The sequence below is a fragment of the Tenrec ecaudatus genome, chromosome 6 (genome assembly GCF_050624435.1).
Source record: "Tenrec ecaudatus isolate mTenEca1 chromosome 6, mTenEca1.hap1, whole genome shotgun sequence".
In the NCBI taxonomy this organism is placed as follows: domain Eukaryota; kingdom Metazoa; phylum Chordata; class Mammalia; order Afrosoricida; family Tenrecidae; genus Tenrec; species Tenrec ecaudatus.
In genome coordinates this window covers 24,430,605-24,455,070 of record NC_134535.1, presented here as the reverse complement: position 1 = coordinate 24,455,070, position 24,466 = coordinate 24,430,605, and the positions used below count along the sequence as shown (strand labels likewise).

At 48.4% G+C, this 24,466-nt stretch overlaps 1 protein-coding gene across 1 annotated transcript in view; it reads left to right on the top strand.

The window, feature by feature from the left end:
* Nucleotides 1-22,559, top strand: part of DRAM1 (DNA damage regulated autophagy modulator 1) — a 69,564-nt gene extending 47,005 nt beyond the window's left edge. Inside the window, exons 3-7 of the mRNA XM_075551097.1 lie at nucleotides 651-793; nucleotides 5,230-5,407; nucleotides 12,226-12,284; nucleotides 18,517-18,609; nucleotides 20,173-22,559. Of these exons, the coding sequence (XP_075407212.1) occupies nucleotides 651-793; nucleotides 5,230-5,407; nucleotides 12,226-12,284; nucleotides 18,517-18,609; nucleotides 20,173-20,217 (518 nt within the window). The 3' untranslated portion in view covers nucleotides 20,218-22,559. The remainder of the gene's footprint in view (nucleotides 1-650; nucleotides 794-5,229; nucleotides 5,408-12,225; nucleotides 12,285-18,516; nucleotides 18,610-20,172) is intronic.
* The last annotated feature ends 1,907 nt before the right edge of the window (nucleotides 22,560-24,466 follow it).

Below are 24,466 nucleotides of genomic sequence, written 5' to 3'. Positions count from 1 at the left end.
TTCTGTGTCTTTGTGCTGTTCCCATGCAGTGCTATGGGTCAGTGAGGGGATTTCATGTGTCCTGACAGGGCAGGTCTGAAGGTCCTCTCTGTGCCTTGGCTGCTCTGAGCAGGAAAGTCATCCTCAGGGTTGTATGGGTCAAGATGCAGTTTCTCTCTCTCTCTCTCTTTCTCTCCCTCTCCCCCTCCCTCCCATCTGGTCTGGGAAGACCTGCCACTCTCTCCAGACTGTATCTTCAGTGCTGTCCTCTGTAGTGAAATCTTCTGGGGTGGTGGTGGGGGGAATGTATCTGAGATTGGGGCCGGCCCCACAAACCTCTTTTAGTTCTCTACCTTGTGCTGGTATGTTGCCTTCAAGGCTTGGCATACCAGGTTGAGGTCTGGTCCCTCTCTCTCCTGTGGAGACATGAACAATACCCTTCCCATGGGTGGGTTGTGCCCTGCTCTCCCACTATCTACACATCCCCCTTTCCCCTTCTTTCCCCCTCCTTTTTAGCTGGCTTCTTCTTATCCTGACTCTCCACAGTTTCTTCAGGGAAAAACTTCTCAAGTCTTTGGAAAGTAATGTGAAGCCACTGCTGAATTTTTCTGTTATATATATTAAAAAATAATCAAATGATAAAAATTTACCCAAGTGCCTTACTTTTGCAGGTGCAGCTACAATGTACACGAGATATAAAATAGTGGAGAAGCAAAATGAGACTTGCTATTTCAGCACCCCTGTTTTTAACCTGGTGTCGTTTGTCCTTGGACTGGTGGGATGCTTTGGAATGGGCATTGTGGCCAATTTTCAGGTATGACGGGAGATGTGTGTGGTCATGGGGGTCATTGTGCATATGGGTCTGGGGAGAGAAGCAGGGTTACCAGAGCTATACTTGTGCTGGATAATGTGCTGAGCCCAGAAGCTTGATCCTGACCACGTACTTTAATTTCCACTTTAATGTAAGTATTGACATTACATTGCTGATGAATTTGTAAAACATGGGAACGTTTATAATCGAAACAGGAAAGTCAACCCTGCCATCGATGATGTGCTGAGAGAGGTATTTCTGCCACAGGAGTGCTTTAGGTGAATTGAAAACATTTGTGTGAGAGCATGCATCTGTGGTTGTGAATTTGTGTGCAAACATGTGTTTGTATGTGTGAGCACATGCATTGAGAGTCAGTGTGAACGCGTGTGTGCGGGAACATGCATGGAGAAACTTTTCATTCACTCCCGCGTGAAGTCAGACCATCATCAGAGAGTCCTGTGCCACCTGCACCCTCAGAACCTCCTGCCATCTGTCCACGGCAGCGGGTCTCAGCCTGTGGGTTGTGATCCCTTTGGGAGTTGAATGACCCTTTCATGGGGGTCCTAATACATCCTGCTTGTCAGATATTTACATTACAATTCATCACAGTAGCAAACTTACAGTTACAAAGTAGCAATGAAAATAATGCTATGGTTGGGGGTCACCACAACCTGAGGAACTGTATGAAAGGGTCGAGGCATGAGGAGGGTGGAGCACCACAGCTCTACAGGCGGGGCCTTGTAAGAAAGTGCTGCTTCCTGAGTGGTAGGAGCCTTCCTCACCTCATGGGGGATCTTTGCCGAACCAGAGGGGCCCTGGTGGTGCAGTGGGTTAGGCACTAGGTTGCTAACTGTAAGGCCAGCTGCTCTGAGGGAGAGAGAGTCCCGATCCTGAAACCCACCGGGCGGTTCTTCCTGGTCCCTGTAGGGTCGCTATGAGTCGAAATGGACTTGATGGCAGCAGTTTGGGAGTTTTTTGGTATTACCTCTGGATAAGCCACTTTGGACATTTGTGGCACATGATTGTTTCCTGTTAACATTAGAGACTAGAAACAGGAAGCCTTCATGGAAGGGTAGAAGCCTTCATGGAAGGCACCTTGTGGACTAAGTTTACTTCTGGCTCCATTTCACTCCCACTCTTATCCTCCAATGTGCCACAATGTGACATAAACCCAGAGTCGTGGGGAATGGTGGCTCCTGGCGGTGGTTGCAGCCAATACCAGGCATCGGTCGTGCACTGGTTATGTGCTCCTCTGCTCCCCAGAAGCTCAGCAGTTGGAACCCAGCAACTCTCCATGGGAGAAAAATGTCGCAGTCTGCTTCCATGAGGACTGACAGCCGTGGAAACCCTGCAGGGCCCGTCTGCTCTGTCCTACAGGATCACTCTGACTCAGAATCCACGTGACAGCCCCAGGGTTGATTTGGGTTTTTGTCTTTTGTTTAGATGCTCTTTTGTGTGTGACATTTTTCATGGTTTATGATTGTATGTACTTTGTTTTGCATAACACACTGACTGAAATACTCAATGTCAGACATGTTTATGACAGCGTCCCATGCTTTAGGTACCATCATTCCCACGTAACATGAACAAACCCAGTGAGGTTGGTAACTTGCTCAACTAAGATCATATTAAGAAACGCTCAGGAGAAATGGACTTTGAACCGGGGAGGTGTCCGGCATGCCAGAGCTTGTGGGAAAGAGTTATTCTTAATTCCAGAAGGAGGGAAATCCCTGTGAGTTAAGATCCTGTCCACAACTCACAGCTTCAGAGTCAGAGACACAATAGGGCAGGGGGAGGGGCACCGGGAGAGCTGGACTGGTATCATTTGTCTGGGCCAGTGTGCACTGTACGATTGCTATGCATCTCTGCGTCTCTAATAACTCGACATCCCGAGGCTTGCAGATGTCATACTCTAGTCCACACGCGAAAGGCCACACTTCAACCTGAGTTGAGACACTTAGGTGGTTAGAAAGTTGAAACTTCTGGTGATTTTTAAAAGTCTCCGTGCGACGGTGAACTCTTTCATCCAAACCAGAACTGTAATGTGTAACTTCCCCGTGAGAAAAGTGCTTGCCGTGTCATTGTCCCCATAAGCAGGTCTGTGCAGCTCCCTTGTTGACCGTAGCTCATGCTCAGCAGGTTTTGAGCAAAGCACCTCGAGCTGCTGCCCAGCCGAAGAGCTGGAGTTAGAGATGCGAGGGTGAGAGAGCTTTGACGGGCCGGGGTCACTGTCATGGGGTGATAACAGGTTCAGAAATGCTTCTCTGTGCTGAGCCGGTGGGCGCAGGGACCACCTTTTCATGTGTCCTTGTCGATCCACCAAGGCACTGTCTCCCCTCCCAGGATTTCTTTCTTTTCATACCAGACGTGTTTGCCACGGCCCGTTGTCCATATTGCAGCTAGGCGGCAGAGCTGAACAGCGCCAGGCGAACAGCACCGAACCACAGAACCACCCACCAAACAGTCTCATCCTCTCTCCTCCCTTTACTGTCTTTCAAATGAACCGAGAGTCTCCATAATGAGGTTTAAAAGGCTGCCACGTTCCCATTTTTCTTACCTATCCAAAACCTGTATCTGATCCAAGCGCCGCTTCCCTGGTAGTGAGAGTATACCACACCCGGTGAGAAGGACACAGTCCCCAGAGGAGGAAGGGCCCTTGGTTCTGAGAATGTCCGCCTGGACTGGGGGGAAGACGGACAGGTATGAAGTGTGCAGATTAAAATCCCAAAGAATATGTTGAAATGGCCATGATTGAGGATGAAAATTCCCAGACCGGATGTATGGAAGGAAACAAGTTATAGAGAGACAGGATTTTGACTTACTTAGCATGGGTGGGAAGTACCAGGATTCTTGCAAGATTTTTCCTTAAAAGCGGCTCAGTCCATGCCAGGCCCTTTGTTAGAATTCTCCTTGTCCATGTGCCTCACATTGAAGGAAAGAAAGATTTATTTTCCTCGCTCCATTAAGCACTCCCTTTTCAAGGGCATGGAAAGTGTTTGCTGTCTCATCTGTGCCATGAAGCTACTCCTGGGCCTTCCTACAGGAGCTAGAAGTAACCGAGGAATGGACACGACATTGATGCACTGTTGACACATGAAAATACATGCTCAGAAGGTGGTAGTGCTTGTGGAACCAGAAACAAGCACCTCTACCTTGCAGGTGGGCCAGCTGGGACTGGTGGCCCTTGGAGTTTGGACAACTGGGATGTAGATCCCAACAGAATGTTAAGGCAGATATCTGAATACAGCCCGAGGTCTCCGTCTCCATTTTTTCCCCTGGATATAAACCAAAACATTTCCTTGGAAAATCATTTAAGAGCGTCCCCATCACCTGTCCTATATACACAATAGTTGATTCTGTCTCTTAGCAACCCGATAGGACAGAGCAGAGCTGCTCTGTGGGATTCCAAGGCCCTGAATCTCTGGACGCAGACTCCCTCATGTTTCTCCTGCGGCTGGGGTGGGTTCGAATGACTGCCAGTCCATCAGCAACGACTGCCAGTCCATCAGCAACGACTGCCAGTCCATCAGCAACCCAACCCATCACCCACTGGGTGGCCAGTTTCTTCATGCTAACTACGGTTGGGCAGCCGGAATGGACAAAGCCATGGTGCTGGAGGACACGTGGGTGACCCCAATCAGAAAAGGCCAGGGCTTAAAGATGTGGAGGGGACCTTGGGGCAGAACGTCATACCTTGATAGATTCGCCTTTTGGAGTTTAGACCAAGGCTCAGCCTCTCAGTGTAGAGGAGCTTGTTTGCAGGGAGCCGAAAGTGAGGCTCCTTGGTGGGTCAGCACCTCTTATCTGCACAGGTTGGGCCCAGGGGTTGCTGTCTGCTTATATTGACAAGCGAGAGGATGGCAGGGGATGAGGGGCGCCTTCTGAATGAAGCTGCCCTTGTGTCTCAAGATCAGTGTTTTTTACTTACATTGCGTGTTCATTTGGGGTGGCTTGTATAGGGGACCACTGGGCAGCAGGGGGCCTAACAATCCACAAGCCACTTTCTATACTTTTACATGAAACTCAGCATATAATCCTGCAAGGCACCCTATTTGACAGATAGAGAAATTGAGGACATTTAGGCTAAGGGGGAGTTGGCGGTTTTACCCAGATGACCCCGCTGTCCCACACAGAGGAAGATGCCAAGTCTCCTTGTCCCACCTATGGGTTGGCTGGATGACAACCACGTCTTGGCACTGATTTCTGGGCGTGGTTGGGCTTTCTCTTTGTGTCTGTGCCTCTCCATCTGCCACGGGAGGCCACTCGGAGAAGCGGCCACGGAGAACTGCTCGCTGGGGTGTCAGTGGCTTTCTCCCAGGAGGAAGCTTCTGCCTTCCACGATGCCCGCTGGCCTTGCGCGTCACCGAGCGCGCGCGTGGGTGTCGGTGTGGGCGGGCTCCCGCGGGTGAGTGACGGCATCCCGTGTGTCCTCTCGGCAGGAGTTGGCGGTCCCGGTCGTGCACGATGGAGGCGCCCTCCTGGCCTTTGTCTGCGGTGTGGTGTACACGCTCTTACAGTCTGTCATCTCCTACAAGTCGTGCCCCCAGTGGAACAACCTCACGACGTGCCACGTACGCATGGCCATCTCGGCCGTTTCCTGCGCCGCCGTCATCCCCAGTATCCTTTTCTTGTTTGTCCGAGTCCTCGCCAGACAACCCTCCAGACCGAACCAAACCAAACCAAACCAAACCAAAGTCACAGGAAAGCCGAGCAACCTTCCACATGCTTCAGGAGGACAGTGTAAATCATTAAGAAATTAGCTCACCCCTGTCTGCTTAGATCAAAAGATTCTCTGGGTCCTAAAGAGGGTTGGAGACAGGGGGGCGGGGTGGGGAGGTGGGTGGCAAACGGAGGCCCACTCCAGCCTCTGCGGTTGACTTTCCTTCAAACGAGGTCGGTTTTATGAATCATGTGAAAATATTTAGTTTTCTTTGTAGTGCTTGGCTAAGGACACCAAATATTGACCTTGCACTTGGAGTAACAGCTTCGTGAAAGCCCGAGAGGCGCCCGCCTCCCTCTTGCCCTGCATTTGGGTTCGTGCGTTTAATTCGTGTGTCCATACAAGACATTTGCCAGCCCCCTTTCCCTTTATTCCTAAGTCATTGGATAGACATTAGTCTTCTTGTTTGACGATCAAGAGCCTGGGTGGTGGAAGCAGTTAGGGACCTAGAGGTGGCTGACTGGAACCCACAGGGCAGCTGCCTGGAAGAAAGGCCGGTCAAGATTGCAGCCAAGAAAGCCCAATGGAGCAGCTCTTCCCATACACACATCCGGATCAACTCAATGGCAACAAGTTTTTTGTTTGTGTTATTTAAAGATTTTAGGAGAGAGAAAGTTTGCTGGAGGGGGGAATACTTTGGGAAAGAAATCCAAAGGGCTCTTAGCTAGTCTAAAAGGTCTGTTATTGTTTTAATTGCTGATTACACTTTACATTCTAATTTAACAATATGGAGAGAATCCAGAGAAGATGAAGGCCCTATGTGTCTCTTTTTTCTGAACAGAAAATCGACAAGCTCACTGTCATCGAATCGATGCTGACTCACACGACTGTCTAGGACAGGGTACATCTGCTCCTTTGAGTTTCTTAGACTGTATTTCTCTATGGCTATAGAAAGCCCTGTCTTTCTCCCACAGAGCAGCTGGTGGTTTTGAACTGCTGACCTTGCAGTTAGCAGCCCCATGGGGTAGCCACTAGGGCTCCTCATGATTGGCAAAGAACCTACAAATACTGCAGTCTTCAAGGGGTGGAAAATGTCCCATCTTTCAAAATACCCTCTGTAGTAATATCAGAAAAAGTTGTAGTCATCACATAACACAAACAAAAGGAGAGCAGTGTCAGATGATCGGAAAATGGGGCTCTTTAGCCAGAGGCGGTTCTGTTCAGCTGAGCTGGGTTCTGGTTTGAAATGGGGCAAACCAGTAAAAGCATATCACGTACCTCTGATCATTCAGCTTTGCATTTCTCTTTTTAGATAGAAGCTACACAAAATGCAAATTCTTCTTTTTAAAAATCATTTTATTGGAGGCTCATACAACTCTTATCACAATCCAGACATACATCAATTGTGTAAAGCACATTTGGGCATTCATTGCCCTCATCATTCTCAAAACATTTGCTCTCCACTTAAGCCCCTGACATCAGCTCCTCATCCCCCCCTCCCTGCTCCTTCCTCCCTCATGAACCCTTGATAATTTATAAATTATATTTAGTCATGTCTTACACTCTCCGACGTCTCCCTTCACCCACTTTTCTGTTATCTGTTCCTCAGGAAGGAGGTTATATGTAGATCCCTATAATCGGTTCCCCCTTTCGAACCCTCCCTCCCTACACCCTCCTGGTATCGCCACTCATACCATTGGTCCTGAAGGGATCATCTGCCCTGGATTCCCTGTGTTTCCAGTTCCTATCTGTTCCAGTGTACATCCATCCTCTGGTCTAGCCAGATTTGTAAGGTAGAGTTGGGATCATGATAGTGGGTGGAGTGGGGGAGCGGGGGAGAAAGCATTTAGGAACTAGAGGAAAGTTGTATGTTTCTTCGTTGCTACACTGCACCCTGACTGGCTTGTCTCCTCCCTGCGACCCTTCTGTAAGGGGATGTCCAGTTACCTACAGATGGACTTTGGGTCCCCACTCTGCACTTCCCCTCATTCACATTGATATGATTTTTCTTTTGTTCTTTGATGCCTGATACCAGATCCCTCTGATAAAATGCAAATTCTCCGTGTGGCTTTAGGGTTTTTTTCCATCTTAGGGAAGGAACGTTTTAATTACACAATTTCCGAGCAGAGAAGGACCAAGTTCTAGTATTGAGAAATTTTAACAACCCACACTATCCCCACGTTTCTAAAACAGTGCTTTCTCAATTTCCTTGTCCTATTTGATTTGCTCTCCAATGATGAGTGAGTCCAAAGGCATTGCTGTGAAATCATAGTAACTTTTATTAACATTTCTTGACATACCTGCCCCCTTTCCCCTCCCCCGCCAACTCCCAATCTAGGTCTGCACACTTCTGAAGGCAGTGCCTCCACCTCTCTAGCCCTGCACTCCGTGACACCTGGAGCCCTAGTGGCACAGTTGGGTAAATATTGGAACTGCTCATTGGAAGGTTGTCGGTTCAAACCCACCAGCCACTCTTGGGGACAGAGATCAGGCTGTCTGCTCCTGTGAAGACTGACAGCCTATCTAGGATCTCTGTGCATCGGAATCATACCCGATGGATGGGTGATTTCCACCGTAGCGAAACAGCACTTTCAGCATCCTCCAGCAGCTGAAATCACATCCCTTTGAAATGTTCTTTGAGCTGTGCTGCTTCTTAGAAAGGAGCAGGAGCGCTCTCCTGATGAAATGTTCCAAAAAATAGCCCCCATCGCCTTCTGAGCACACCTTTCTGCCTTGAATGTTAGTGGTCCAGCGGATCCTCTCAGAAACCATGATTTTGGTTGAATCTTTCTCCCCTTCCTTTTTTTTTTAAAGGCACCCTAGTGAGACTGAAGGAGCCTCGGTGGCATAGAGGGCCACGCATGGAGCCGCTAGAGACAAGTCAGCAGTTCAAATCCACCAGCCATGCCCAAGGAGAAAGATAAGGCTCTCTCTTTTCTTTAAGACTTGTCGTCTCAGAAACCCAAAGAGGTAGTTCGACTCTGCGTATAGGGTCGCTGTGAGTAGGAAATGGACTTGATGGTAGTGAGGTTGGGTTGTTTGGGTTTTGTCTTGCTTTGGTGAGACTAATGCTTCTCTGCAGCCATCCGCTGGTTGCAAAGACATGTTTAAATACATTTTATTTGGGATAAACCCAAACTCGAACCCTAGTAAGAACTAGAACCCTAGCTGCTGTGACTAGCATGTGTTGAAAAAACAGTTTCTTGGAAGAAACCTTTCTTGCTTCTAACTTTGGAGTCAGATCTGTAGATTGTAAAACCAGACAGTTTCAGCAGAATAAGCATTTCAGATTTTTTAGAGTTTCACATTTTTTTTAAGTTCCACATTCTAATTGTTCCCATTTCTAGCAAGCGTAACATCCTCAATCAGAAATACAGGACTCTGTCCATGTATCAAGTTGGCTTAAATGAGTCTACTCTTTTTATCTTTTTAAAATAGCAAATCTTATGACAACCCATAATTCAATTTATTAAGCACACTTGTACATATGTTGCCATCAATATTTCCAAAACATTTCCTTTCTACTTGAGCCCTTGGTATCAGCTCCTCTTTTTCCCCCATCCTCTCTCACCCTCCCCCCCTATGAATCCTTGATCAATTATATATTATTGTTGTTATTTCATGTCTTACACTGTCCATTGTCTCCCCTTTACCCACATTTCTGTTAAATTCCCACTTGGGGGGTGGGCTATATATTCAACCTTGTGATGGGTTTCCCCTTTCTCCCCCATCCCCACCCCCACAACCCTCCCAACCAAATGAGTCCACTCTTGTCTTAAGCATAAGCATGCTACTTAGACTTCCCATAAAGAACATAAAGCATAAGTTAACGCCCTCTTGCTTCTCCTTACTCTACCATATCTCTGACATGACTTCTTTTTGCTACTGCGGAAGCTGATTCCCAACAGTTGTTAGAATCATGCTTTTAAGCCCTTTCTGTTAAACCTAGCTGCCAGTGTCTTCTGAAGCCCTCACAGGTTCCTGTGGATGAAACACCTGCTTGGGGGCCATTTAATTCTTCAATTTGGCCTGCACACTTTGTTCCTGTCTTGGTTTGCTAGGGCTGCCATCTCATGAATACCACAAATGCGTGACCCTGAGGGACAGAATTTTATCTTCTCCCAATTCTGGGGGCTAGAATTCAGGGTGTCATATGTAGGGGGTATTCTTTAGCTTCATTCAACTTACTGCCAATTGTGAACTTTGAGATTCACCTGCTTCTGTCTTCACCTGCCTGTCTTTTACCTGTCTGCCTGTGCAGTGCAGAAAACACCACTCACAGGGATTATGTTCAGGACCCATTGTATGCTTACATGACCTCATTTACACAACAAAAGAAACTCCCAATTCTCAAGTAGAGTCATATTCATAGGTTACAGGAGTTAGGACTTTATAACATAGGCTTTAGGGAGGCATAGTTCAGTCCCTAACACCTCTATGCCTGGCTGTTTCTTGCTTTATACTCTTCTCCCTCCCCTGATAGTCATTGGAGACCTGCTTTCTGTACATCGGAGCTGTCTGTCCAGTATGGTAGCCAGAGTGTGGTGATTAAGTGTTCACCTGCCAGCCGAAAGGTCAGCTGGGAGAAAAGACCTGCTGATCTGCTCTTGTAAAGATTACAGCCTGGGAAACATGATGGGCAGCTCTACTCTGTCCCGTAGGGTTATTATGAGTTGGCATTAACTCAATGGCATACAACAATAGTAAGGCAAATGCTTAAAATGCTCAACCACTAGCCAAACGGCTGGTGGTTCAAAACCACCTAGTGGCGTTTTGGAAGATGGGACTGAACATCTCTCAAAAGGGCACAGCCCCAAAAAACCCCATGGAGCAGTTCTTCTCTAGTTCAATCCTAGCTACATGTGGCTCTTCAATTGTAGCCAGTCCCAACTGAGCTGCACTGTAAACATAAGATGCTCCAAGTATTTTAAAGATTTGATGGGAAAAAACTCACTGCCATCGAGCCAATGCTGCCTCATAGCACCCTATGAATTTCAGAGACTGGAACTGTCGACTGGAGTAGAAAGCCCAATCTTTCTCCCTGTGAACTGCTGGTGATTTCGAACTGTCGACCATGTGGACCGCAGCCCATTGCATAACCACTATACCACCAGGGCTCCCTCCCTGAGAGGTAAGAAGGTCAAGTGGGGCAATAATGTTTTTATATTACTGCATCTTGAAATAGTATTATTTTGGATATTGGGCTAATGGAAGATCTATTATTAAAATGAATTTCACCAGGTTTTTAGGAAACGTGTGGCTACTAGAACATTTTAAATTGTACTTGTGGCTCACATTGTATTTCTGAGGAGGGGTGTTGCTCTCTAGAAACCCCCAAGGCCCCCAATCCCAGCCTTCCCTGAAACCCTAATCAGTTCCAGCACTGTCCCGAATGTATCATTTTCTATCTGGGCCACCCCTACACCCTCTTCTCTAGATAACATTTCAGAGTCACCTGTAACCTTCTGAGACCAGGTCTGACTCCCTGGGTCCCCCTCACCCCTCAGCCCCTCCAACAGGGGTCCGCTGTAAAGGAGGGAAGCAGAGAACAGACACGTGAAATAAGGAGAAGACCTTCAAACCATTAAAGCAAAGAATGACCTTCGAATCCTCTGCGCTTTGAGGAACCCAGGCGGCTTTAGCATTGCAAACTGCATGGGCGAGAGGAGGGTTTGACTCAGCACTTCATAGTCTTTTTTCTTTAAAATAAAGACATTTCATAACACCTTCTTTCTCTTGTTTGCTTCTGAAGTTCAACCGAGTTCAACTCTTGTGCAGCTGGAGTCCCTGTGTTGGCTTGGACTCCGCTTTGCTCAGAGACCCCGGGGTCTAGATAGAAAAGGCTTCCTTAACACATGGAAGCTTATACTTTCGAGGCCAAATTCACTCGATCACTGCCATCGAGTCGATTCCAACTCATAACGACACTATAGGACTGGGTGGATCTGCTCTTTTGGCTTTCTGGGATTGTAACCTCACCAGAGTGGAAAACCTTCTTCCACAGAGCAGCTGGTGGCTTTGAACTGCTGATCTTATGGTTAGCAGTTCAACAACCCGTTACCCACAGTGTCACGGGGCTCCTAATTTTGAGACCATCATTTGCCTGGTGAGGCCACATTTGTCATAGTAGGATTGGGCTTTCAGTGGCTGTCTTTTCAGATATAGATCCTCAGAGCCTTCTGAGATACCTTTGGGTGGGCCCGAACATTCAACGCTGTAAGGTAACAGCACGCATTTCAAGTCACCCTGCTGGCTAACTGCGCCGTGAAGGGCTGCCATGAGTTGGAATGGATTCAGGGGCAATGGGAAGTTGTGGTTGTTTGTTGTTCTTTTGTATCTGAGCGTTGATAGAGATCTATTTGATAGTGCTAAAGTACCCCGAAAGCTGTTAATTTGGAAATAGTATTTTAGGGGCAAAGTGTTCTCATCCAGAGGGAGAACCTAAAAGAGCAGGCATGCGTGTCTCCCATTCTGGCCGAGTTTGAACAACGAGCTCTACTGGGAACACAAGAAGAATGCACAGGGGAGCCAACTTTCAATGCAAGTTAAAATTCTGCTCGATATAGTTTGGGAGTGGAAAAGGATGGCCAAAGAAGGACTGCATTTCTGTGTTGTCATTTTACTGCTGTCATAGCCAGATTTGACATCCCAAGAAGCTGAGGGAGTTGCAGAAGTGCTGATATTAACATAATGTAACACGATGAAATAATCTTGTCTCAACATTACGGGACCCATTTTCTTCAATATTTTCCTTAACAGTTGTCTTTTCTCCAAGTGATTGTCTGTGCTTCCCTCATTTCTATCACCAAACTGGAGTGGAATCCCCAAGAAAAGGTAAAATTTAAGTCAGCTTTCAGTATGATTATCGAACCTGTTTTTTGGAGATGATGGCTGGGGGAAGCCTGGGATGCACTGCCATTTCCCAGCAAACGGGGAACTGTGGAGCATGCACGTAGCACGTCTGTTATTTACTCAACTTCTTGCTGTCTGCTGCTGTCACGTGGTCTCTGACTTGTGACTTGTCCATGGATGGTGGAAAGGGATGCTGCTCAGTCCTGCACCACCCCCACCATCGATTGCAGTGGGGCCATGGTGATCCGCGTGACTTCCTTTGGCTGATTGACGTGCCTTCCCATCTAGTCCTCCTTCCTCTAAAAACCCTTCAGAAACCGATGGTGCAGTTTTGCGTCCTCACAGGGTTGCCATAAATGGAATGGACTTCATTCAGCATCGCAACAACACACAGTTTACCACAGGCAGGTGGGCAGGTACACGAGGTATCTTTGCCAGAATCAAATCCAGGTCTCCCCAAGTTCTACCACTGTACTTGTATGTACTAAAAGCAGCTAACGTGCTTGGTTGCTAAGCAAACAGTTCAGGAGGTTCAGGTCAACCCAGAGGTGCCTTGGAAGAAAGGCATGGTGATCTATTTCCCCAGAAAATCCTACCACTGAAGGATCTATAAGGTACAGATCTATTCAGATCAGACACAAATGGATTCACTGTGGGGTGAAGTTGATTTGACAGTCAACTGGCTACAGTCAACGTCCTGTTGAATTATTTGGCAGTATGTACATGTGGTAAACAGGGATCCTAGCTGGTGTAAATGGTTAAGCCAGTGGTTCTCAACCTTCCTAATGCTGCAACCCTTTCATACAGTTCCTCATGTTGTGGTGACCCCCAACCATAACATTATTATTATTATTTTTTGGTTTTCATAAATTTCATTTATTAAATGTTAGTATATTTTGATAAATATCTATTTTTTCTTCTTTTTTTACATTTTATTAGGGACTCACACAACTCCTATCACAATCCATACATATACATACATCAATTGTGTAAAGCACATCCGTACATTCTTTGCCCTCATCATTTTCAAAGCATTTGCTCTCCACTTAAACCCTTTGCATCAGGTCCTCTTTTATTTCCCTCCCTCCCCCACTCCCCCCTCCCTCATGAGCCCTTGATAATTTATAGATTGTTATTTTGTCATATCTTGCCCTATCCGGAGTCTCTCCCCCCCCCCCCCCTTCTCTGCCGTCCGTCTCCCAGGGAGGAGGTCACATGTGGATCCTTGTAATCAGTTCCCCCTTTCCAACCCACTCGCCCTCCACTCTCCCAGTATCGCCCCTCACACCCCTGGTCCTGAAGGTATCATCCACCCTGGATTCCCTGTGGCTCCAGCCCCCATATGCACCAGTGTACATAAAATTATTTTTGTTGCTACTTTATCACTGTCATTTTGCTAGTTATGAATTGGGCGACCCCTGTGAAAGGGTTGTTCGACCCCCAAAGGGGTCGCGACTCACAGGTTGATTACCACTGGATTAAGCACTTGGCTATCTGTGGTTTGAACCTACCCAGAGGAACAGTGGGAGAAAGGGCCTGGTGGTCTGTTTCCGCAAGACCGCAGCCTTGAAAACCTTAGAGAGCTTTGCACACATGGGGTTGCAGTAGATTGGATTTGACTTAATGACAACTAACAACAACGCCAACATTAGCTATCGGTAATTATATTCTGGAGACTAGTTTTCCTAATTTTGAACAGCTGATTCTCTGACACATTAACCATGTGTGCTCCGTAAAGAGGCTGGGCGCTTGAAGGTAAGGGAAAGAATGTGTAGGGAGGTCAGCGGAAGCATGGAATGTTAAGGAGATGGGGAAAGGACCGGCTCAAGTCATTCAGTTCAGGAGAGAGTTGGAAGTCACTGTGACCAGGGATGCTTTGGTGAAGGAGGGCGCTGTCAGAGGCAGGCAGGGAGGCCTCCTGCTGGAATCAGAAGACAAGAGTGAGCTTTGACTGAAGGTGGACTGAAGAGGAGTGGGCCAGTTCAGAGGGCAAGAAGGCCATTTTACGAATGCAGAGTTCACTCAGAAGTCATGGGACATTTTTAAAAATTAAAAGATCATTTTATTTGGGGGCTCTTACAACTCTTATTACAATCCATACATCAATTGTAGCAGGCATATTCGTACACCATGAGTGTTGGCAAGTAACTTGAGAATGAAAGGGTATCACGAATCAAAGAAGCCGTCCAAGTTTTTTGTTAGGGGAGAGCCAACAAGTTAAGTTGTTATAAACAGAGAGATACAGCCCTACTAGCCGCAGGGGTGTCATAGGGGGAGTGGATGGGTTCAGTGTTCAAAGCTTTGGTTCAGAGCCTCCAGTGCGGTGTATCTGGAAGACCTATCTGGGGACAGGGAACTAGATGTCTCGTGAGACCGAGGGCTATACGAGCAATGGACAGGGTGGCTGGCGTTTTCAGAGCTCCCATCAGAAGACATGGGACCAGATGTTTGGCACTGAGATCGACTCACACCCTTAGATACCTCTACAGCAGCAGTTCTTTGACTGCCATGTGAGGATGTGGGTGATGCTGTGGGAGAAACAGTGAGAGAGCAGAGGGTCTGTTTTCAGGGTGGGCAGGGAGAGGTATGCCTCTTGCAAAGTAGAAATACAAGGGAGAAGAACCAGGGGTGGATGATACAGCTTGCTCATTGACTGAGCCCTTGAGCAAGATTCTGCTGGGTTCTCATGGGTAGAAGGGCCACCTTGTTCAGTGAGACAGGTAGCTAGTTGTGGACTTCTAGCTCTGATACTCAAACTCACTCGCTGCCATCGAGCCGGTACCGACCCATTGAGATCTCCCTATAGGGCAGGGAAGAACTGCCCCTGTGAGCTTCCGAGATGGCAAATCTTCCTTCACCCATCTATCTCTATTTATCTATTTTATCTTATCTACCTATTATCTAATCATCTTCCCGAGATGGTAAATCTTTATGAGAATAGAAAAATGTTTCTTCCGTGGAGCAGCTGGTGGTGTCGATCTCCTCACCTCCTGGAGCACCACTATGCCACCAGGGTCCCTAGCGGTGATATTAGCAAGCATAAAACACGTCCCATACGGAAGGACGAACAGCATGCTCTGGAAATGACAGAGGCAACAGCAATTCGTTCTTGAGAAGACACTAATTTTCCCAGAGGCCGAGGGAAAATGAAGCAACCCACCCTGGGGCATGGTCTGCGGAGTGGGCGCTAAGGGAGTAAGTCCCGGAGGTTCCCCAGAACGCGGTGTTTCAGTAGAACGGTGGGCTTAGGAACCAGCTGCAAGAGGTTAAAGACGACGGTGAGAGGCAGCGGTTCATTCGGCTGGCAATCAAATTGTGGGTTGGAGGGCGACGACCTAAGACGGCGGCTAGAGGGGGCCGTGAGGTCAGAGGAAGGCCACCAGGCGGGAACACAGGGGAGACCAGGAAGATGGTGGTGAGAATGATGCAGACGGAAGTTCAGCCCCTTCAAAATGGCCCGAGCATCCCGTAGGGGGCGCGAGGCCGAGGCCGGAAGCAGTTCTCCGCGGGGACTGGAAGGCGGCCCACACCTGGAGGCGTTGACGTCCTCCTCGCCGCAGTGACGTCACCTTGCGAGCGTCCCCACGCGCACGGCGCCGCGTGGCCACTAGGGGGCAGCCTGCTGCCGTAAATGACACGCACGGACGGGAGCCGGGCTCTCCCTAACCCTCTGCACTCCGTGTGCTGTCTTCTGGAAAAGTGTGAAAAGTACCCGGTTTTCTGTTCGTTCCATAAAGTGGCCCTGCCACGCTTGTCTGGTCTTCCAAATATCCGTGAGTGGCAGTCACTGATGGATTGGAAACGTGAAGGAGCCCTTCGGAAGGTGGGCTGTTCGAACGCACCCAGAGCCTCCGCGGGGTCGGGCCTGGTGGTGCGCTTGTGAAAGAGCGCCCCCCGCTGGACTGGAGCCGAGCTGCACCCGCACCCTCGGCTCACGGCGCGGTGGGCACCCACCCCACCCCGCCGCCGTAGCAAACTAAGAGGCTCCAGCAGACGGTGCCCAGCACATGGCTCACTCGCTGCGGCTTGTTTGGCAGGGAGATGTTGCCAGCATCTCCTTTTCCAGAAGGAGGTGAGGAGAGTGACTAACCCGGTCGGTCGTGTGCATGCAGGCCGCGGAAGGGCTCGGAACAAAAGCGCGTGCTAACGAGAGACACCCCTCCCCGACCCCCACTTTCTCCGTGTCGATTTGATCAGCCCTCGTCACTGCCCACTGGGGATGAGGGACCGCAGAGCTCCTGATGCTTGCTGTCACCCCTGCTCAGTCCTCTCCTCCGCTTGGTGACTTTGCATGAGGACTAGTGGGAGCTGTCGGGGCGGCTCCCCGAAGTCTTTGGAGGAACCTGGATCCCAGCAAACAGCCGGCCCCTCGGAGCTGACCAGCAGTCCGGCACCTGTTTCGTCGCCCCTGTCACCCACCTCCGAACCAAGTGCCGCCGGGAAAAGCAATGAAGTCTTTCTGTGAAATCAGAGGTGGCGACTGGACAGGCTGCCTGCCTGCCTCACTAGGCGTGTGGGCTAACGTCACATCGCAGAGGAGCATCTACAGGCGTTTCCAGGGTGCTTAAAAATATGTTCAAATCTATTTCTGCGTTTGTGAAAAAAGGATCTCGCTCTCACACACAGGCTCCGTTGAAGCCAGACAGCACCAGTTTTGGGGTAAAAATAGGGGTGAGCTGGGGAGGCCATGCTTCTCCCCCTTTCTTCAAAATCATCACCTTTCCAGGTGTTCATCCCAAACCTGCCTTTGAGGAGCCCCCGTCGTGTAGTGGGTTATACAGTTCAAACCCACCAGCAGCACGGCAGGAGGAAGACGAGCTGCCTACCCCCTAAGTTTTTCTCGGAAGCCCACTGGAGCTCTTCACTTCTGTCCCAGAGGGCGGCCACAGGTTGGGATCGACTGCATGGTAGTGAGTTTGTGGCTTTTGAGAGTCTGCTCTCAACCCAAACCAAGTTTTAGGACCTCAGATTAAACCATTCTCATTTCGCTCCCTGTCCACTCCTTCCCAGCCACAAGGAAAACTCAGTGAGCATGCACCTATCTCATCTTTCATGTTAAGTAGTATTTTCTAAGTGGCATTTTCTCTAGCCACAGGGAACCCCCAGCAAGCGGTGACAGTCAACCAGCTTCTTCTAGACTGGGGGTTCTCAATCTTCCTCGTGCTGCGACCCTTTCATACAGTTCCTCATGTGGCGGTGACCCCAACCATAAAATTATTGTCATTGCTACTTCATACTGTCATTTTGCTACTGTTATGAATTGGGTAGCCCCAGTGAAAGGGTAGTTCGACAACCCCCCAAAGGGGTCGCGACCCACAGGTTGAGAATCACTGTTCTAGACACTTTCACTGGTTCTTTGGAAGAACAGCTCAGGTGCTCACTTGGGTTTTAATCGTTTCCTTCCTTGGTGAGGGCCCATCTCCCTTTTCCGCGGAGCCCACTTCCACCACCCTGTGTGTTATTTTGTGGCCTCCATCTGCCCTTTGTTCCTAGGCGGTCTTCAAACCAGAGGGGGTCAGAGTCCGAAAGAACATTCTAAGAGATTGCATTCAGCAGCTGAGTCGTGCAGGGGACTCTTGCGAATTTGCCTACTGTCTTAGGTCGGGTTGTCTTGAGAAACAGACACTCACCTATGTCAAGACAGAACTTTTATCTCAAGAAGTGATTCCATATCAAGAAGGTACCCCAGCCCAGCCCAACTCAAGTCCCTAAGTCTGACACCTGCCTGGTCCCTCTTTAGACTCACTTAGCCACAGGCGAGTGATCACGAAAGATGAAGTGGGAGTCAGGGAGATCACAGGCCAGGGAGAGCAGAGCCCAAGGGTCCAAGGTCGGTGGAAATATAGCAAGACACCAATAGCTCTCAGGGCCAGGCAGCCCACTGGGGCCACCCCTTAAAGCAGACAGGGTTTTAGCAGGGATGAGGGCCAAGGGCAGGAGAGAGCAACTCCCAGTGTCTTTCACTCTTACATAATAGGCCTCCCCACCCGCCACCCTAAGGAGGTGGTATCAGGCTACCACTTGATTGGCTGGCTGGGCTCTACGCCGACCCATCCACACATGTACAAGTCGACATGAAATCTAGCTGCTACACCTACATTGCCATTAGGTGCATTTCTCCAGGTGTCTTTATCCTCAGGGGACACGACCTCCCCAGATTGGACTTTCTCGTCCTTGGTTTATTGACCCTTTGTTTCTTCATTATTCCTGCCAGGATTATGTGTACCACATGGTGAGCGCCATCTGTGAGTGGACAGTGGCCTTTGGTTTTATTTTCTACTTCCTAACCTTCATCCAAGATTTCCAGGTAGGTATTTATCTACTCAAGCGTCAATAGGATCACAAACTTTTTTTTGCGTTTGAAAAAAAGGGAAAAGCACTATTTTCTTATTTGTTTAAATACTCTCTCTTTTTTAAAAGATCATTTTATTGGGGGCTCTTATAGCTCTTATAACATTCTACACATCAATTGTAGCAAGTATATTTGTACATGTGTTCCCATCATCAATTTCTAAACATTTAATTTCTACTTGAGCCCTTGGTATCAGCTCCTCTTCGCCCCCCCTCTTGTGACCATGTGATAAGTGATAAGTTATTATTTTCATATCTTACACCAACCACTGTCTCCCTTCACCCACGTTTCTGCTGCTTGTCCCCCTTAAAGGGTGGCGCTGGCGGTGGCTATGTGTCAACCATTCATATTGGTTCCCTCTTCCTCCCCTCCTGAGGGGTTGTCGGAGCTGGATGCCGTGTGTCGCGAGCACTTGTCTGTACCAGAGTACCTGCTCCCGTCTAGCCCGAGCTGAAAGGCAGGACTGGGATCATGATAGTTGGGGAGTGAGAAAATAGCCTTTTTCAAAGTTTTTTTTAAATTTAAAGAAAATGTGTGCAGAAAGTACAGTGTTCCCAAATCTCTTTCCACACACTGCTGCCATGATCAACGGCTTGCATTCCTGGGGTCCCTCTGCTGCCAGTGCTGCCTGCTTTACTTTCCTCAGATTTTTGACAAAAGGATTAGACAACTTGATCTTCTTTGAGAAAGCTTTTTGAGGGAACCGGTTTCCCATTCAACCAATTCGTACACAATTTGTTTTTGTGGCATTGATAGCAACCCCTCGCAAGGCGACTTCTTCTTGAAGGAAGTCTCAGCAGTTCTCCAATCAGTGCACGTTTCATATGTGTGCTGCTGTGACGTGTATGGCCTGTGTCCTGGTCATTTTCCTCCTGAGGTCACACTTACTAGACGCAAATAACATACTAGGAATCTTTTTGAAAAATACATGTGTAAAAAAAAAAAGAAAAATACATGTGTTCTCAGAAAAAAACTATTCCCAAGGCAGAGAGAAGATAGGACCTTATCCGATTTGGAAATGTAAGGGTGGGGGTGGGGGTGGATTTTACATTTTGGAACAAGTGACGTCTCAGTAAAGGATATAGGAAGTCAAGACAATTCTTTAGGCCCTAACTCAAGCACAACACAAACTGGCATCGTTTGTCTCAGAGATGGTTTCATGGTTGTTTTGTTTTCTAAAAAATAATTAATTTTGTTGCTGATCTACGTAGCATGAAGTCACTGCTCCCTAGGATGTCATCTCGTCTTTCCAGTTGCCATCGCCAATTTGATCCCGTAGGAATAGTGCCTAAAAGAGCACAATGTGTAAGGCAGACCTTAAAAACCAAACCAAGCAAACAATGAGTTAAGCTAAACAACTGGTTTTAAGGAGACTTCAGGAGATTATGTTTGAGGCTTAAAAGTGACCTCAGGGCAATCATTTTGGGGTGTGAGATGGTCTCTGGATGCAAAGCTCCTGGGAATTTCCTAGTTGGCACTGAAATTGCTTTCTTTGAAACTTTTTTTTTTTTTTTAAAGAGTGTCACCTTAAGGATATCCACAGAGATCACCGATGACATCTGAAGCAAGAACTCTCCCTCAGCCGGTCAATGTCACAGTTAGCTTCTCAAAGGGACAGACAGGGCTCTGCTGTTGACCTCATTCCAATGCATCTGCAGCACACCCAGGTCTTGAGAGACGTCCCCATAGTTGTCCTATTTCTAGAGGTGTGTCTCCCAGAGAAGGTAAAGGACCTATGACATTGTAGTGATGTTTTATAATTTTCTAACTAAGCACTTTTTAATATATATATATAGTAACACATTTATAGGAAAAAGATAAACGTGTTCTTATTTTTGTACAGACTAAATCTTATTTTGTGTGATTTACACCGAGGGATTCCAAGCTTAGTACATTCATTTAAAAGTAAGCTCGGTGGGGTCTGCGGAATTCACCTGTACCTTTATAGAATGAATTGTGCACCTTTATGTTGGGAGAGCATTTCGAAAGTTCAGGTTATAGTTGATTAGGATTGAGCTCCTGCAGAGACACTACTGAGGATAACTACTGATTTTCAAAGGAAATTAGCAAAATGCCTCCCTGGAGAGGCCTTCCCACCTCTGCACAATACTAACACTACAGGACTGTGCCAAGACCTCAGTTTCAGAACCCCTCTCTCCAGGGCTTCCTGCTCACACGGCCCTGACTTTGACCCTTGCCAGCAATTCACTGTCCACAGTGAGCATAATGCCAGCCAGCGGGATGGATTAATGCCAGCAAGGCTAGTTAGAAATAAAGAGCCTAGCAGGACAGAGTACATGCGCCTGACAGGGGTTCCCACCCAGGTCTTCACTGGGTAGACCAGGAGGGGAAGAACGGTCAGCAAGCCCCAGGCTCATGGAAGGCAGGGCAGTGGAAAAGACGCCTCTGCTTAACGTGAGGGGGCTTCAAAACGTTTGTGGACCAGTCCCTTATTTTTTCATTCCATTTTTCCATGATTTTTTTTGAAACGCCTCCCCCCTCTCCCCCCAATATGGAAGCACTGCAAAGTCACCCCGTGGAAAGCATTAAAAAAAAACAAAAAACGCTGTTCCTCAAACCACCCTTCATTGCTACTGGCATACTGGCATAACACAAGAATGCCGACACTCGGGACTCAGTTGCCTCGTATGCCAGTGCAGCTGCCAAGAACCCAGGACCAAGAGAGGCCACGAGAAAGCTGGAGAGAGGGCCACGGGAAGTTTCAGGTTCCAGGTGCTCTTTAATTGCCCCCCCTCTTCATGCCTATGGCTAGTGGCACCATGCCACTTAAAGCCCTTTGCTTTAAGCCGGACCTACAGTGTCTACCTTTTCACCCAAATGATGAGGGTCTAGAAACATTCGGTCAGCCTGGGGGAAGCAGTGGTGCTTGAAATTAACCTTGAAGGCTTGGCCTTGAATACTTGAGAAGGGACCGGCCTTCAAGGCCCCCCAGACAGAAAAGTCGTGTCTGTCCCAGTAGGATTGCACCTTGAGGACATTGTATCAAGGGAAAAGCAGCCCATTTGTACAGCCTGGGAGGGAAGCTACGGACGGAGGCTGTGTAGAGCCCCTTAGTCACAATTTGAATGAGGGAAGGGGCCACAGTCAGCTTCCTCTCCCATGACAAACTGTGTCTCCCCTAAGTGTACAATAGTGTAAACCTGATAACCATGTGTGAGTCCATTGTAACCTGTAATACGGCTGGGGCTCCCCCTTGGGACGCTGGAACTGAAGGCCAGCACTAAAGACCGCCAACTGAGCCTGACTGGAGGAGGAGGAGGAGGAGGAGGAGGAGGAGCACCACTGCCCATCATTTCCGTGGAACCCGTGAGAGGATGATCCCTGTCTGTGTTGTGCTTTGCATAGACTTTTGTCACCAGCACTTGTTAACACTGCACTGACCTCCTTCGTGTGCATCCTGTGTGCCCAGTTAAACGGGGAGCTCCCTGAGGACCGAGCATGCGCCCTACTCTCGGTCTCTGTAACCCCAGTGTGTAACACAGTGCCTCCTGGCACACAGTAGGTGCTTTGTAAAGTACTCACTGTATGAATGAAGGCATGACTGGGAGCATTTGTGGTGCTGCACCCTGGGATCGGCTCTGGTTTACTAGCTGAGTTAGTGACCATCCTCCAAGACATGCTGGCGGATTTGCTTGGTGTTGCTGCCGTTGTTTCGGACAGCGCTCATCCACCTGGGCAGCTACCACAGACACTGTGATGGGGACGAGACAAAATGGCACCACCTGGCCGTGGCAGCCCAAGAAGTCCCAGAGTCCCTCCAGACAGTCTGATCTTGCTGCTCCCCCTGGGCCCCTAAAAGCCGGCCTGACCCATGTTTGCCGGGCAGGAGTTCCGATTTCCGTGAAGTTGTATTTCCTTGGATCCCGTGGCTGGAAAGGTGAAATAAAAAGGAATATTTCTTTATTTTTGGTAATTGGTGTGTCTGTTACATTTCAAAACGTTCTGGGTGCTCCTGCAAAGGATTCGTCTGGAAGATGACCACGGCTCCCCTAGCCTTCGCTTTCCTTCACTCACATTGATTCCCTTCTGAGGCTTTGAAGGAGCAGGCAAACCACGCCCCTCTCCTGGCTCCAGGAGCCCCAGGGGTTCTTGGGCTGGCAGCACCAATCTCTGCCTCCCCAGGCATCTCTCTCTCTCTCTCAACACCAATGGTTCTATTTCAGTCTAGCAAGTAGTATGACAGTTGCTTCATATTTGTCGAGTCAACAGAGAACTGTCAAGTGTCAAAATATAGATACCACAAATTGGCTCCAATGATGCTCCTTTCATTTATTTGTTTTTAACTATATTTTTGTTGTTGAGAACATACCACAGCAAAGCATACACCCCTTCCGCAGTTCCCACGCAGACAGTTCTGTCGTGTTGATTACGTTGTGTGTTGTGCAGCCTCTCACCATCTCTGTTGTTCCTCTACTTTCTTTTATTAGGACACTACCTACGCTGAGTCAGTGGTGCAAATGGCCAATAGGCTTGGCTGTTCACTGATTCCACCTAGAGGTACCTTGCAAGAAAGGCCTGGTAGTCTCCTTCTGAAAGCTCAGCCACCACAGACCAGTTGGAGTACAGTTCTACTCTTGAGACATGAGTCAGTAGCAACCGGACAGCAATTGGCATAGTGAATTGTGACCCATCCTACTCCATTATGTCCTCATGTTAGCTAGTAAAAGCTTCAAAGACCCTCTTTCAAACTAGTTTACATTCATAGTTACCAGAGGTCTCAGGGCATAATTCAGCACATCATACATGTCCATCCCAGAATCCATCACTGTGTGGCAGGGAGGTGTGATATTCTGATCAGTCAGATCTGAGTCACCTGGGAGCAAGCTCGAGGCTGGTGAGTGGAGACAGACAGCCTCTCAGAAGAGTGGACAGTGCCTTCTGGACAAGCGCAAAGCAGCGGCTTCCACTCTTATTCCAAAGCCCCCTTTCCAGAAGAGCCATCTGAATTCATTACTAGGGTAAACCCAATGATCCGTGCTGAACTTCTTCAGAGAGAAAGGAACAGAAAATGGAAACTATATAGGTGATAAAAATGGTGACTTCTAAGTTTTGGGTCCCCTTTCAAATTTGCTGTGTTCTTTAACCTCTGTCAAGTTGTCAGGCAGTTCATTGTTGCCTTTTTCAGATCCAAGGCAAGGAGAGGTTCCTTGACCCACAAGAGATCCCGCAGGCAGATGGCTAGGAATCAGTCTGGGACTCTTCTCCTGATTCCGAATCCAGTGGATTTTGCTTTGTTGTTGTTAACACTAACCGAGGATTCCACAGAAATTGCATTTCACAAACCAAATTAAGTACATCAGGGCTGTGCTGTGTTTGGGTTTCCTAACATCCCCTACATGTGGCCTTGTCCCCCGTTCCCATTTTTTACTCTGTTGGAGACACCGCAGTCTGGTGTTTGGGCCTGGAATGAGGAAGGGGGAGTGGGAGGAAGATAAGTGGTCTCCATGCTCTCCCACTCTCTGGTCCTGGCAAGCCGGTAAGCCCAGCCGTCTCCCCACACACATACCCTTGGTCTGGCTCAGAATGTCCCACATTCTGGAACCTAGACTGTCATGCGCCTGCGTTGTGTCTGTTGCACAAGACAGCAACCATCACGTCAAGCCCTGGAGGGGAAAACTCCTGACTCTTCTTGATTACCCCACCCCCCGTGGAGGAGTCATCAAAAATGAAACACGGGATCCTGGCCGGAGCTCAGACTCCCTGGGGATGGCCTTGACCTCCTGACTCATACTTAGAAAATGCTCTCAGAGACCCCAGGAGCCTGCTTTGTGGCTTCAGAAGCCAGGGTGCC